Source organism: Eulemur rufifrons, chromosome 9 (assembly GCF_041146395.1).
Source record: "Eulemur rufifrons isolate Redbay chromosome 9, OSU_ERuf_1, whole genome shotgun sequence".
In the NCBI taxonomy this organism is placed as follows: Eukaryota; Metazoa; Chordata; class Mammalia; order Primates; family Lemuridae; genus Eulemur; species Eulemur rufifrons.
Genome location: NC_090991.1, coordinates 43,250,806 through 43,265,259, shown reverse-complemented (window position 1 = coordinate 43,265,259; position 14,454 = coordinate 43,250,806). Strand labels below are relative to the sequence as shown.

Sequence of the window (14,454 nt, the reverse complement as noted above, 5' to 3'; positions counted from 1 at the left end):
TCTGGTAACAGATTGGAGTCCTAGAGGGCTTGTCCCACAGCTTTATTTGAGGGATCCACACAAAAGATGTCTGCTCACTTCCATAGTTTCTTGATGGACATGTTTTTCTCGCTATCCTTCTGCATGACCTGGAAAGAGAGCGAGCATTAAGTTATGAACCGGGTGAACACAGGCCCTGGCCCACTGCTCCAGACCCACCATCAGCAGAGGTAGAAAGATGGAGACAAGTACCTTAGCTACTGCCATCTCAAAGTCCTCCTGGGTGACATGGACTCGCCGTTCCCGCAAAGCATACATGCCAGCTTCTGTGCATACGCCCTGAGCAGGAAAAGGAAGTTAAGGCCCCGTTGCTGTGTCCCCTCAACCCTGAGTGTGGCCCTCGAACCCTTGCTGCCACCTCCAACTACCTTCACTTCAGCCCCTGATGCTCCTGGCATGAGCTCAGCAATTTTTCTCAGGTTGATCCCCCGGGTCAGGTTCATTTTCCGAGAATGGATCTTCAGAATGTCTAGTCGGGCCTGCAGATGGGAGAAGAAAGGGCTGAGCCATGTCCCCACCCCCACAGTCAGAGCCACTCTGAGCACTGCCCATCACAAACCTCCTCATTGGGGGGTGGGAATTCAATTTTTCTGTCGATGCGGCCTGGGCGAAGTAGCGCTGAATCCAGGATGTCAATTCTATTAGTAGCCATGATAACCTGAGTGGAGAAAAGAGAGGAATCAGCTAAGTTCTTCCTCAGCCTGCACCTCAGCCAGGGCCTGCCGCAGGCTCAGCCTGAGGCTGATACCCTCTCACCTTGATATTCTTCGTGGCCTCAAAGCCATCCAGCTGGTTAAGCAGCTCCAGCATCGTGCGCTGCACTTCACTGTCCCCTCCAGAACCCCCTTCCAGCCTCGAGGAGCCAATGGAGTCAATTTCATCCATGAAGATGATAGACGGAGCATGTTCTCGTGCCATGACAAACAGCTCCCTCACCATTCTCGCCCCTGTGCAGAGGCCAAGCTAGTGTTAGGGAGCTGATGAGCCAGCTCCCCACACCCTTTCCATTTGGTTCTCACATTCCTAGCCATGGTTACCTTCCCCGATGAATTTCTGTACCAATTCAGAGCCAGAGACACGAATGAAGGTGCAGTCCGTATGATGAGCCACAGCCCGGGCCAGCAGTGTCTTCCCAGTGCCTGGGGGTCCATACAGCAGCACTCCCTGGAGGGGAACAGCAGACTCAGGACAGAAAGCTGGGCCCTCATTTCATTCAGTGAACATTTACTGAGTGCTGGCTTTATGCTGGATCCCTTGCTAGAGGCTGGGGATGTGAAAAATCAACAGAGTCCCTTCTGAAGCTTATATCTAAACCACCTCAATACCCTGGAAACATTCCCTCCCACCCCCGCCCTTCAGCAGGAAGGGCCCACCCAAACAGGCTGCAGCCTATCCCAACACCTCCCCACCCCTGCACTCAGCTTGGCCTGGGGCAGGAGGAATAAGTACAGCAAGTCCTCCCAGAGAAGCCCTGCTCCTCACTTTGGGCTGTGCAATGCCCAGTGCTTCAAAGAGCTCAGGATGCTTAACAGGCAGCTCGATCACTTCTTTGATCTCCTTGATCTGCTTGTCCAGTCCACCAATCATCTCATAAGTGGAGTCTGGCACTTTTTCCACCATCATCAGTGACACCAGTGGGTCCACTTTGTTGGGTAGGATCTTGTGCAGAGTGTAGCTGTCATTTCTTAGAGCCACCCGGCAATTGGGCGTCACCTGGGCAAAGGAGGCAAGTTTCAGGAATGGTACAGTAAGAGCTGACCCCACCCCCTCACCTCACCTGCTACTCACATCATTGATGTCAATGTTCTTGTCTACATCTACAACAAACTTGCCTTCAGGATGCACCTACAGAAACAAGGGCTTATGACCTTCCCTGACAGCCACCAAATCGCCAACATCACCCAGAAAAACCCATGAGAATCCCGTAACAACATGACAGAACATTGTCCTCCAAGGCTACACACAAATGGCTAGGAACACAGTGAGGAATGGGCCAGTTCCTTGGGTCATGCTGCTTTTACCTTGACTAACACTTTTTTCTTATCCATGGCTCGAACTACTTCCCCTACATAGGAGCCCTGTTCCTGCAGCAGCTGTAGCTCCTCTCGCAACAGTCGAACTAGAAGGCAAACAGACATTGGTCACCTAGCTTCTCCTCTGGTGTTCCCCCCTTTCCAGGACACAATTTAACATGCATGAACTAAGCACCGCTTTGAAGAGAACGACACATGCAAAAAGGCCAAAATTCATGTTTTTAAGGGGGTTGTATTGGAGCACGGGAGAGAGACATGTATGTGAAACGACCACATGATGACACTGGGAAGCATCGTCTCGGACTGGGAGAAAACACTAAGCACAGCTCTGAAGACGGTGCAGGGAGGTTACGAATAGTCACACCTCAAACTGCCCACGTGCATCTTCCCATCTCTCCCCCCTCACCTTTTGCATTTAGCTCATTTCTCTGTGCCTGCAGCCTCCGGAGGTTTTGGCTCTTATCATTCACAATCAGCTGTGGAGGACAAGAGACAAATTCCATTACCCAAGGCAGAATACAGTAGAAGGCAGGATCTTGGCCAAGAGCCTCACAGGTGCGTATGAGTGAGGAAAGGGCACAGAGCACCTGCATGTTGTTTCAGATTCTCCAGTATGATCCTAATGATCCTAGCCTGTCCTCCAAGATCCCCTCTGAAGCCTAGGGCAGCCAGCAAAAAAGGCTGTGCCTCATACTGGTCTAACAGTAACAATCTAAGGGAGAAAAGTTATAGCTGGCTCATGTAACAGTGAATTTCTTGTGGGAAGGTAATATAGCAGAAGGATCGGTAGATTAGGAGCCTGAGTTCTAGCCCAGCTGCTGTCAATTAAAAGTGAGGTAAAGCTAAGGCAAGCCATTTAAAAAAATCTAGGTCTGTTACCAAAATACACAAGGGCGTAGAATCAGCTACACCTGATTCTTTTCAGGACTATTGGGATGAACAAAAGAAAACACACATAAAAGCATTCAAAAATGGTAAACCAAATATAATGCCTGCAATCAGCGGTGGAGTTCAGAATTTTTCCTTGTGGCTTTCCCCATCCAATTTATACTATGGTTGACCCCTGAACAATGGGGGGGTTAGAGGCAAAGTTGAAAATCCACACAGAAATTTTGACTCCCCCAAAACTCAACAACTAATAGTCTACTGTTGACCAGTTAACACATAGACTAATATCCACATATATTTCATGCACTCAACACATACCTAACTTTTCCTTAATTTTTTTGATATTTCTTGGCTACACTGTTTTGAGTTTTTTCAAACTTGCAAGCACATCTTCCCTTTTATGAGTAACCTTTTTCTTCAGGCTTCTAAAAGGGACGGCCTTTGGCTAGAGGTAGCTTCTCTACTAAAATTTGACTCTTGAACATGTGTAACAAATTGAACATTATCACCCTCAAGTAGTGGGATATGAGGACAACAAGAGAATAACTTCATATACTTTATATTACTTGTTACTTCTTATACATACGCTTTCTAGTTAAAAAGAAACAGGAAAAGAGTAAGCTTCTTGCACTGCACTCCCGTCTGCTTCCATCGATTTTCAGACCCCGCCTTCTAGCTCCCTCTAGAGTATTTCCTCACCTGGAGTTCTTCAATCTTGGACAGATAATACTGACGAAGTCCGCTGCCTGCCTTCCCCTCTTCCAGCTCCATCTGAAGACACAAGATAATTATTAAACAACAAGCTAGACATCCAAGGGGTAAAGCCGCTTCCAGGGAACTTCACCATAAGGCTTAATACCTGGCAGCTTTGTGCAGTAGAGTCTGGGCTTTGGAGGCTTAAGACCTGGATTCTAATCCCTTCTTCCCTCCTTCGAACCCTCCATTTTCCTATGACTAAAATAAAAGAACGAGAACGCCGCCTACCTCACTGGACTTTCAGGAGTATCTAAAGATACTATACACGGGGCGCTTTGCACTGTGTCAAGCGCCATACAAACCCGAATATTGTTACTACCGATCAAGCCAGTAGGAAGGACGGCGGCTCGCGGAGCGGCCCGTTCCCTCTCCCTTCGCTCCTCTCACTCACTCCGCTTCTACCGAGTCTTCCTCTCCCAGCTCTGCCCTGACTCACCGGGGGCGGCGCTGACACAGCAGATCCGGCCTCGGGTAGGGCCAGTCTGCATTGGCCCATCTACCCCCGACCCACGAGACCCCTTTGTCCCGGCTCGCTACCCACCTCTAATCACGCCCGCTCCGCATCCATCCCCGGTCCCCGCCCGCCCCGCCGCAACAGCAGCCGCGGCCGCCGCCGCCGCCATACCTGCTCCGGTCCGTCAAGCGCCATCTTCCCTCAAGCGGAGACCGCCGGCATCCAAGCTGCCTTGGCGCGCAGGCGCGGAAGCAGGGGTTTGTGGTCTTAAACCGAAGGCAGGGAAGAGTTCCGGGTCAATGGGCGGGGTGTGCGCCAAGACGACAATAAATGTGGGGGCCATGATGAGAGGGGCGGCTACTTGAGTTCAGGCGCTTAGGAAGGGAAAGAAGAGGGAATGTAGTTACTAAGTGTTGCTTCTTAGAAACTTGGTTTTTAATTCTTGTAATCTGCCTCATGATCCCAACGTTCAATGTATAAGACCCGGGGGACAGACCATACAAAAAAAAAAAAAAAACAACACACACACACACACACACACACACACACACAAAAAATTCACGGCCACACTCAAAATGGCGAAAAACGGAAACCTTGGAGCCAGGGGCGCAAGCGGAAACGGAAGTACGCTTGTTGTCTGCATGTGGTGAAAACGGTACTGAGCCTAGGTGAGTGTGGGGAGCAAGGGACGTAGTGCGATTGCTGTGCCAAGTGGAAAAAAGAAAGCGGAATCTAGTGCTCCGGGAAGAGACGTTCCCAACTTTTACCTTCTTCTCTGATTGAGTGACACTCCCCCATTCCACCATGGGCAAGAAGGGCAAAGTTGGCAAGAGCCGACGGGACAAGTTTTATCACTTGGCGAAGGAGACGGGTGAGTGAGGGTTCGCTCCGTCTGCGAGCGAGCGATCTTTCTCTGGTTATATTCCCCAGATATTGGGTTCCTATTCCGCAGAAGGGGTGGTAGGTGGTGAGGCCCGAGAAACCCTGCTGGTAAAGCACTCCGCGGACTCTGTCGTCACCCCCAGGTTACCGTTCCCGCTCTGCTTTCAAGCTAATCCAGCTCAATCGCCGCTTTCAGTTCCTGCAGAAAGCCCGAGCCTTGCTGGACCTCTGTGCTGCGCCAGGAGGATGGTGAGAAACACTTCGCACAGATTGCTCCTGATGGCAGCTTTCTGGGTTCTGACCCTGGATGGCTTAGAGTTTTGCTGGAGGGCGGTGGGATTCGGTACAGTACAGTAATCTCAGTCTCAGATTTCTCTGCATCCCAGAGCATAGGTCTCTCCTAAACTTTGGGGGCTGTTTCTTTTCTTGATTGCAAAGAAAAGGCTTGGAATATGAACATAGGACATGCTATGGCCACTGCCCTTTGCATAGGCTCCTAACAACAGGGGTGAGAGATCACACAGCTAAGGGATGGAAAGGGAAAGTCCTCAGTATTTTAATCTTTATTCCTTTTTTAGGCTGCAGGTGGCTGCCAAGTTTATGCCTGTATCCAGTCTTATTGTGGGTGAGTGACAGGCGACTTTCCTGGGTTGTTTTCTGAGGTGGATGTATGAGGTACTAGTTTTGTCCTATATTTCCCTCCTCCTTGCATGAGGCAACCCTTTAGAGTACTCTGGCCTGATTTCTTCCAGGAGTGGACCTGGTTCCAATCAAGCCTCTCCCCAATGTGGTGACTCTCCAGGAGGACATCACAACAGAACGCTGTAGGCAGGTAATAGGAGTCTCTCTTTTCTTATTCCCTTTATATGCAAACATCGACATCTCCAAATCCTCTGAAGGTGGTATCTGTATAATGAGACCCGTAATAGCCTTAGTGTTAACTCCAGCCTTTATTTAGAGTCAGGAATGAAGATGTTGTATTATTATTATTATTTTTTTCTTTTACTGTTGTGTCCCTGTGCCTGGCATAGGATTTGGCACATCATGGGCACTTAGCAAATGACTAGACAAATGGCTAAACCAGGGCAATTTTTAACCATTCTTGTTTTTCTGTTACCATAATCCCTTTCCTTTTCTGTAGGCCCTGAGGAAGGAGCTGAAGACCTGGAAGGTTGATGTAGTGCTCAATGATGGGGCCCCCAATGTCGGGGCTAGCTGGGTCCATGATGCTTACTCACAAGGTGCAGGGAGTGTGGGGCTTGGAGAGGAGGTGGGTATGCCCTATCAGGTCGCAGAGGTCCTCAGCTGACTATTTCTACCCCACAGCCCATTTGACACTGATGGCTCTGCGTTTGGCTTGTGATTTTTTGGCCCGTGGTGGCTGCTTCATCACAAAGGTTTTCCGTTCCCGTGACTATCAGCCCCTCCTGTGGATCTTTCAGCAGCTGTTCCACCGTGTCCAGGCCACCAAGCCCCAAGCCTCCCGCCATGAATCTGCAGAGATCTTTGTCGTCTGCCAGGGTGGGCATCACTTCCTTCTTTTGACTCAGTCTCCCAACTACCAAAGCACACTTTTTGATATAGCCTATCATTTTAGGATTCCTGGCTCCTGACAAGGTTGATAGCAAATTCTTTGACCCCAAATTTGCTTTCAAGGAAGTTGAGGTTCAGGCAAAGACTGTGACTGAGTTGGTGACTAAGAAAAAGCCAAAGGTATGTTAGGGGAATGGGGCCACCCTCAGGTCCTGGAACTTTGGAGAGATTGGGCCTGGTGGGCCCTACATTCCCCAGAAGGGACTGCCCAACCTTCTTTATTTCCCTCCCTAAGGCTGAAGGCTATGCTGAGGGTGACCTCACTCTGTATCACCGAACCTCAGTAACTGACTTCCTTCGAGCTGCCAACCCTGTTGACTTCCTCTCTAAGGCCAGCGAAGTGAGTCTCCAGGCTTGAGGGATGTAAGGGGGCCTCAGAAACACGGCCTGAGAATATTCCCTGACACATTTCCCTCCTCCCAAACAGATCTTGCTAGATGATGAAGAGTTGGCCCAGCATCCAGCCACGACTGAGGACATACGGGCTTGCTGTCAGGACATCAAAGTGCTGGGGCGAAAGGAGCTCAGGTCTGTGGTGTGGAGAGTGTAGGGGCCAGGAGTCCTGAAGGCAGGGCAAGGCCAGTGAAGGCCATGATGTTGGATCTCTGGAAACAAGATGCTGTGCTAGAGGTTTGGGGTGGGGCTCTGAACCTTAGGATTTATGTGGCTGAAGCTTAAGATTTCTGGGGTCCACCTAAAGCAGAGAAGGGGGCAGGGACAAAGAGGGAAAAGGTAAGATCAGTAATAGTATTTCCGGGGCAGGTCCCTACTGAACTGGAGAACAAAGCTTCGGCGACATTTGGCCAAGAAGCTGAAAGAGCAAGCAAAGGCACTGGACATCAGGTGAGGAGGGAATGAAACCAGGGCAGGTGTCGACTGGGTATCAGGGGAAGTATCTGGGAAAATAACCGAACTCCTTTGGACTGTTTTGTCAGCCTCAGCTCAGGAGAGGAAGAAGAAGGTGATGAGGAAGAGTCAACAGCTGGGACCACAAGACAACCCTCTAAGGAGGAGGAGGAGGAGGAACAACTGAACCAGACCCTGGCAGAGATGAAGGCCCAGGAGGTGGCGGAATTAAAGAGGTGAGGGGACCCGCGGGGAGCTTGGGGAACCCCTGCAGAGAGTTCCTCAGCGTGTGAAGATGGGAGAAGAGAATGAAAGGTGTGGATAGGGAGTTTGAGCTGAACAGCTTTATTCCCTCAATCCACCCCCTCAGGAAGAAAAAGAAGCTGCTGCGTGAGCAGAGGAAGCAGCGGGAGCGTGTGGAGCTGAAGATGGATCTGCCAGGGGTTTCCATCGCAGATGAGGGGGAGACTGGCATGTTCTCTCTGCGCACCATCCGGGGTCACCAGGTGAGGCAGGGCTGGGGCTCGGATTGAGGAGACAGGAGGATCTGCTTGGGTGTGTGGAGGTGGGGGTGTTGGATGTCTTTTAAAAAAAGTGTGCTGAACGATGATGGGCTTTGGTTGCTGTCTTCACCCACAAGATGACTTGGCAAGGGGGAGACTGGGGAAAAAATAAGAACCTCGCGACTCAAAGGCCAAAAAGAAGCATATACCTAAAATGATGAAATTAGGAAGATATACGAGTGTGATAGATTTATCCTTGTAGAACTAGAGCATCAGGAGCGAGGCTTAGGTTAGGGTAGATGCATCCAGGATACTTGGGTTACAAGCACAGTGAATAGAGGGTCTTCCTCAGAGGGGAGCAACACTCTTCAGTTCACTGAGACCAAGTTAAAGCTTCACACTAGGTTACTTACTCCTGCTGAATACTAGAGAACATGCTTTTCCTGATAAAAGCAGTGTCACAAGCAAAATGAGCTTTCATGGCTCTGGTGTGGGGACATCATAACCACGTTATCTTTGTTGTACAAGAGAAGCATTAGAACATAGTGGCCCTCCGTCAGGTGCAGTGGCTCATACCTTTAATCCCAGTACTTTGGGAGGCTGAAGCAGGACAGCTTGAGGCCAAGAGTTTGAGACCAGCCTGGGCAACATAGTGAGATCCCACCTCTATAAAAAATAAAAATTAGTTGGGCATGGTGGTACACATCTGTAGTCCCAGCTACTCGGGAAGCTGAGATGGGAGGCTCACTTGAGCCCAGGAATTCGAGGCTGCAGTGAGCTATGATTGTGCCACTGCACTCGAGCCTGGTGCTTAAACACCCTGTCTCTTAAAGAAGAAAACAGAACTAGTGGCCCTAGACCAGACACAGGCTCAGGCTCCAGTCCCAGTTCCACCACTAGGGAGTTGTGTGGACCCTGAGGTGACTGCTTATCTTCTTTGCCTGTTCCCTCATCTGTAAAACAGTAATAGAACCTACCTCATAGGGTTTCTGTGAGGAATAAAAAAAGATGGTTGGGTGTAATCCCTCATGTGATAAACAAGAAATAGTAGCTGTCTTTGCCTGGGGAAAATAGATTATGAGGTTCTGACAATTGGTTTAAGTGAAAACAGTTCTGTTAGATGCGTATGTTGCCTGGGCTCTTTTATTCAGTGGAAACAAAATGTGGTATTATTCTCAAAAGGTGACTGAGGTGCCTTCTGAGAATAATTTTTAAAGGAAAACCAATGTTTAACATTTTAAGATCTGATGCTATATGGGCTGTGGGCTACTTTTCCATAAAATCTATTTGTGCTACCACCATCAAAGGCAAGACAGCAGAGTGGGATAAATCAGTAACCCAGCCTGGGATGGGCCCGTCACTTCCCTGGGTCTAAGCTTCCCTGTCTGTAAAAGGAGATGATGTATTTGCCACACATACTTCCTAGCATTGCTGAGGATAGGTAACAGACACATGGCAAAAAAGCTGGATGTTCCTTTTAAATACTTGATTTCTGTTTCTGTTAAACTTCAGTTGTTAGAAGAAGTAACAAAAGGGGATATGAGTGCTGCAGACACACTTCTGTCCGATCTGCCAAGAGATGACATCTATGTATCAGATGTTGAAGAGGACGATGATGATGCATCTCTGGATAGTGACCTGGATCCAGAGGAGCTGGCAGGAGTTGGGGGACATCAGGATCTAAAGGACCAGAAGCGGTAAGGGGTGGGTGGCTGGGTGAGCACGTGAGCGGGAGTGGGGAGGGATTAGGGCAGCGAGGACTCCAGGCACTCAGGGTCACTGGGTCCTCCCCCTGCTTTCCTTTGGGTCTACAGAATGCGATATGCTGAGGTGGAAGATAAAGAAGAAGAAGAAGAAGAGAATCCTTTGCTGGTGCCACTGGAGGAAAAGGCAGTGCTGCAGGAAGAACAGGCCACCCTGTGGTTCTCAAAGGTAAGAGGCTGGGGACAAGACTGACAGGAAACTGCCATCCCCTGGATGGAGGGTAACTGAAGAGCCCCCCCATCCCCAGGATGGCTTCAGTGGGATTGAGGATGATGCTGATGAAGCCCTGGAGATCAGTCAGGCCCAGCTGTTGTATGAGAGCCGTCGGAAGGGACAGCAGCGGCAGCTGCCACCGCCACCACCATCTTCCAGTTTGAAGACTGAGAAAAAGTCTCCCCAGTGCCAGGATGAGGCCCCTAAGGGGCCAGAGGCTTCTTCAGGGACAGAAGCTACCCCTGGCCCTGAAGGGGAAGAAAAAGATGGCAGCTCAGACAGTGACAGCAGCAGCAGTGAGGATGAAGAGAGGTGAGTGGCTGCAGCTGATGGGAGAAGAGATGAAGAGGAAACAGTGGCTTGAAACATTTCTCTACCTTGGCTGCAGATAGGGAGCTTTAAAAATACTGTGCTGATGATTCTGATTGAACCGGTCTGGGGTGTGGGCGGGGTGGCAGAATTTTTGCAAGTTCCCTAAGTGGCTGTAAATAGAAAGCAGGGTTGAGGTGAGGTGGGGGTGCGGCGGATTTTCACTCATGGTCCTCCCTCTTCACAGCTGGGAAGCATCCCGTGGTAAGAAGCGCAGACGTGGGCCTAAGTCCGATGACGATGGGTTTGAGATAGTGCCTATTGAGGACCCAGGTGAGAGCTCTGCATGCAGTGGAAGGACAGGAGACCAGCAGAAGTGTCAGCATTGGGAATCGAGCTTTGATTTTTCTCCTTCCCTCTCTAGTGAAACATCAGATACTGGATGCTGAAGGCCTTGCTCTAGGTGCCGTTATTGCCTCTTCCAAAAAGGCCAAGAGAGACCTCATAGATAACTCCTTCAACAGGTAGGGAGGCCCGAAAATCATGAGAAGTAGCCCAGGATATCGTGGGTAAGTGGGTGATTTCTTCCTTAGGAAGTCTGGAGTGGTTGGTTACTGGGCTGGTGTCCTTTCTGCCCAGGTATACATTTAATGAGGAAGAGGGAGAGCTTCCAGAGTGGTTTGTGCAGGAGGAAAAGCAGCACCGGATACGGCAGTTGCCTATTGACAAGAAAGAGGTAGAGCATTACCGGAAGCGCTGGAGGGAAATCAACGCTCGTCCCATCAAGAAAGTGGCTGAAGCCAAGGCCAGAAAGAAAAGGAGGGTAAGTGGTAGGGGAAGTAGCTGCCTGAGATCTGGGGGGGGGGGGGCGGGGGGAGGCAGGGATGGGGAAGAGGTCACTTGACTGAGGTCCCCTCCCAGATGTTGAAAAAGCTGGAACAGACTAGGAAGAAGGCAGAAGCTGTGGTGAACACAGTGGACATCTCAGAACGCGAGAAAATGGCACAGTTGCGAAGGTAATGGGGGAAGACACCACAAGGGGACAAGGTTAAAGCAGCAGAAAGCAAGTCCCTAACCTGTTCTCTTCCCTTTGTAGTCTCTACAAGAAGGCTGGGCTTGGCAAGGAGAAGCGCCAAGTCACCTATGTTGTAGCCAAAAAAGGTGTGGGCCGCAAAGTGCGCCGGCCAGCTGGAGTCAGAGGCCATTTTAAGGTGGTGGACTCAAGGATGAAGAAGGACCAAAGAGCACAGCAGCGTAAGGAGCAAAAGAAAAAACACAAGCGCAAGTGAGCAGAGCTACTGGGCCTCTGAGAAGAGTGTAAGGACTGGGGGCGGGAGATGGTGGCACGGCCCACTCTGGCCTCAGTACCAGCCCTGCTCTCACTTGCATTGCAGCTGACAGCGAGGGGGGGTACAGAACTCCCACTGTGGTCCTGAGCAGAGAGGAGGATGTCCTCCTGCCTGAAGGACAGTCTCCCACAAAAACACTGCTGAACTGTCTTTACAGACCCCAGACCCCACCACCTTTCCATGAAGAATGTGGGGATACTAGATGAAAAGTCAATGTTAAATTGTAAGGGGAGGTTAGGTGTTGGAGTGGCATTCATTGTAGTCCATTCCTGGGCTTCTGGGCCTCTCAAGCCTTCCCCCTTCCTATTCTTGAATAAAACCAGGGTGGTGGGAGAGATGTCTTTTCTGACAGTTTAATACTGTGTGTTACACTGTTTCATTATTTATTAATAATATGCACCGACTTTGTGAAGTAGAAATGACAGACAATCCACAGATCTCAGTAGTAAAACATTTACTAGAGAGCAAGCAGAAAGGAATGCACATCTTAAAGAAACCTTCACAAAGTCACAAAATTCAAAGTTTGTATATTTCTTTTCCTTTTATAAACAAGATAGAACAAAAATCATTTCAGCAAAAGACTTTTCTACCATTGGGGCAAGTTAAAAAAAAAAAAATACAATGAAATAGAAGACATTTAAAAAAAAGCTGTTGAGGTTTTTTTTTTTTTTTTTTTTTTTTCTTTTTAATTTTAAATTTAACAACACCTCAGACCAGGAGCAACCCTGGAATCATATGGATAATCTTTTCCTTTCAATCACAGTGGCTTTGGAAATCTTCAAAGCCTGGGTCTGGAAGGCTGCTGCTTCCTCTACATGTCTCAGGACAGGATACAAACCTGGCTGGGGAACCTGAGCATTGACTCTCATTTAGAATCAGACATCTCCCTTCCCTGGCAAATGTCTACAACCACCAAATTGCTTCCCAACAGTTCAGTGGGGTTTGCAGAAGCCAACTCCTAAAAAGGGGACTGCCTGGCCACACAGCTAAGAAAAGGAATTCAATTTATAGATGTTTATAAGGTGACATCTTAGTAAAAAATATAAGCTACATATAATATAAACCTAGAGTGAGTTTTGTGCCCAATGAGGCCCCTTCTCCCAAGGTATCAACTTACCCTCATGACAACTCACCTAGAGTCAAAAGAAGCTTCCCAGCTCTCAATGCTTCCAGGGACCAAAGCAGCTTCCCAAGAAGAAGGGCTAATATCTCCAAGCTCCAACTCTCCACTAAGGGCAGGGGGTCCTTACACCTTGGACCCCAACCCAGCCCTGAGACACCTAGTTACCAAAATCTTTCTAAAAATAAAATTAAACACAACTGATTTTGTGATTTAGCACATACCCTCTAACTGTCCCATCGACTCTTCTTGCGCTTGGGTGGCTCCGGGACAGCAAAGCCATCAGCTGTCTTATCTGTCTTGCTGTCTACCTTGTCCATCTTGCTGCTGTCCACCTTGGGGTCCATCTTACTCTCACGATTACAACCTTCTTTCCTGCTTTCCCCATTCCGACCATCGTTTGCACCCCGGCTCTCCCCATGCCGGCCTGCACTTCCGCCATGCCTGTTTTCCCCATGCCGCTGGCCATCGGGATAACGGCTGCTGCCTTCTGGGTAGCGGTATCCATCTCCATGGCGACCACCATCTCCGTGACGTGGGCTATCACCGTGCCGATTGCCACTCTCTCCGTGATTATGACGGCTGCCACCCCGGTTCTCAGTATATCTCTCTCTTTTCCCATTGCCACCCCCAATCCCTTCTCGACTGTCGTTCCCTGAAGCTGAGTTGTTGACTCCCTGGGCTGCAGCAGAAGGGTAGGTCACTGGAGCACTGCTGATGTTCCCAGTATTGCCAAAGCCTGGGATAGCCTTGGTGGCACCGGCGATGGGGCTGTCAGGACTGTTATGGCCCTGTTGTGCTGAATTAGTTGGAACAGAATTCAAGCTCCCTGCACTAGTCCATCCACTTGCCCCAGCGGCAGAGCTTCCAGCCTTCTGATTGCTTAAACTGGCTGCAACAAAGTGACTCTTGTACTGTGACTGAAAGAAAAAGAGACACCGAGAGTAGGTAAGGTAGCAAGTTCAAGAAACTTGAGTAAAATAAGCTTGGGAAATGATAAAGTATACAGAAATTCTAACTATGCAGTCTTGGCACAGTGACGTTATTGCCCTGGTGCCTCTACAGCGCCACCGCTTTTGTTCTATTCTTATGCTGTAAAGGAAAACGCCTGCATCTCTGTGGAGAGATGGACCTCAATGTACTGAAATTTACTTTTATAGCCTGATTGGCTAGAGTAAAACATCAATGTATACAGCAATTCAGCACATTTATGGTTTACAATCTGCTATTTACAATTCAAAACTAAAAAGTTCTAAAAACAAAAAAAAAAATTTTAAAGTTTGATGGCAAAACCTAACTTGAACTGATATAAAGGCTGTTTAGTTTCTATCTATTCAGCTTAGCATCACTATTAATATATTTTGCTCCAGAAGTTTGATTATATAAGATGTGGCTGCAGACGTTTTTGTGGTGTTAATATACGGAATATGTATCACATTATCTTTCCTCAAATCTGAAAACTAAGCCCTGATTTCCTAAACAAGGATTTTTACATTCTTCTATTAGTGAAAACCAGAAAAAATTTTAGAACCAAACTGAAAGAGTCTGAAGACAGATAAAATATGTAAATTAAGACCTAGCTAATCAGATGTCAGCTAGCTACCCGGAAAGGTAGACATGGAAGGAAAAAAGGTTCAGAGTTCATAAGAGGTAACAGAACCAAACTTGTCTTAGCCAAAAAGATGGCAATTACTCTCAGCCAGAG

At 48.7% G+C, this 14,454-nt stretch overlaps 3 protein-coding genes across 4 annotated transcripts in view; 1 reads left to right on the top strand and 2 right to left on the bottom strand.

Annotated features, from left to right (window-relative positions):
• Nucleotides 1-27: 27 nt before the first annotated feature.
• PSMC5 (proteasome 26S subunit, ATPase 5) lies at nt 28-4,423 on the bottom strand. 2 transcript variants are annotated; one of them, XM_069482777.1, is made up of 13 exons: nt 4,342-4,386; nt 3,820-3,914; nt 3,660-3,731; nt 2,479-2,548; nt 2,061-2,158; nt 1,828-1,884; nt 1,522-1,752; nt 1,077-1,203; nt 796-986; nt 599-697; nt 408-518; nt 232-318; nt 28-128 (listed from the first exon to the last, which is right to left on the bottom strand). In XM_069482777.1, exons 3-13 carry the CDS (start codon nt 3,729-3,731, stop codon nt 75-77), a joined length of 1,197 nt encoding a protein of 398 aa, XP_069338878.1. In that variant the 5' UTR covers nt 3,820-3,914; nt 4,342-4,386; the 3' UTR covers nt 28-74. The 2 variants fall into 2 exon arrangements, with proteins under 2 accessions (XP_069338878.1, XP_069338876.1); XM_069482775.1 differs by lacking the exon at nt 3,820-3,914 and having other exon boundaries at nt 4,342-4,423.
• A 325-nt stretch (nt 4,424-4,748) lies between these two features.
• On the top strand, nt 4,749-11,968 carry FTSJ3 (FtsJ RNA 2'-O-methyltransferase 3). The gene is made up of 20 exons (XM_069481608.1): nt 4,749-5,041; nt 5,196-5,301; nt 5,631-5,677; nt 5,805-5,884; nt 6,194-6,293; nt 6,379-6,573; nt 6,650-6,765; nt 6,881-6,985; nt 7,073-7,173; nt 7,408-7,488; nt 7,581-7,727; nt 7,862-7,997; nt 9,507-9,691; nt 9,809-9,926; nt 10,006-10,283; nt 10,528-10,613; nt 10,705-10,804; nt 10,920-11,103; nt 11,202-11,296; nt 11,377-11,968. Exons 1-20 carry the CDS (start codon nt 4,975-4,977, stop codon nt 11,567-11,569), a joined length of 2,520 nt encoding a protein of 839 aa, XP_069337709.1. The 5' UTR covers nt 4,749-4,974; the 3' UTR covers nt 11,570-11,968.
• Nucleotides 11,969-12,116: 148 nt separating this feature from the next.
• DDX42 (DEAD-box helicase 42) overlaps nt 12,117-14,454 on the bottom strand; it is a 36,478-nt gene continuing 34,140 nt past the window's right edge. Inside the window, exon 18 of the mRNA XM_069482772.1 lies at nt 12,117-13,669. Within this exon, the coding sequence (XP_069338873.1) occupies nt 12,977-13,669 (693 nt within the window). The 3' untranslated portion in view covers nt 12,117-12,976. The remainder of the gene's footprint in view (nt 13,670-14,454) is intronic.

Coding starts and splice junctions, on each gene's coding strand:
- FTSJ3 (XM_069481608.1), top strand. CDS start 4,975: ATGGGCAAGAAGGGCAAAGTTGGCAAGAGCCGACGGGACAAGTTTTAT. Junction 9,692..9,808: donor GATCTAAAGGACCAGAAGCG/GTAAGGGGTGGG, acceptor TTGGGTCTACAG/AATGCGATATGCTGAGGTGG. Junction 11,297..11,376: donor AAAATGGCACAGTTGCGAAG/GTAATGGGGGAA, acceptor TTCCCTTTGTAG/TCTCTACAAGAAGGCTGGGC.
- PSMC5 (XM_069482775.1), bottom strand. CDS start 4,365: ATGGCGCTTGACGGACCGGAGCAG. Junction 1,753..1,827: donor AGAACATTGACATCAATGAT/GTGAGTAGCAGG, acceptor TCCTTTGCCCAG/GTGACGCCCAATTGCCGGGT. Junction 987..1,076: donor ACAGAAATTCATCGGGGAAG/GTAACCATGGCT, acceptor GCCTCTGCACAG/GGGCGAGAATGGTGAGGGAG.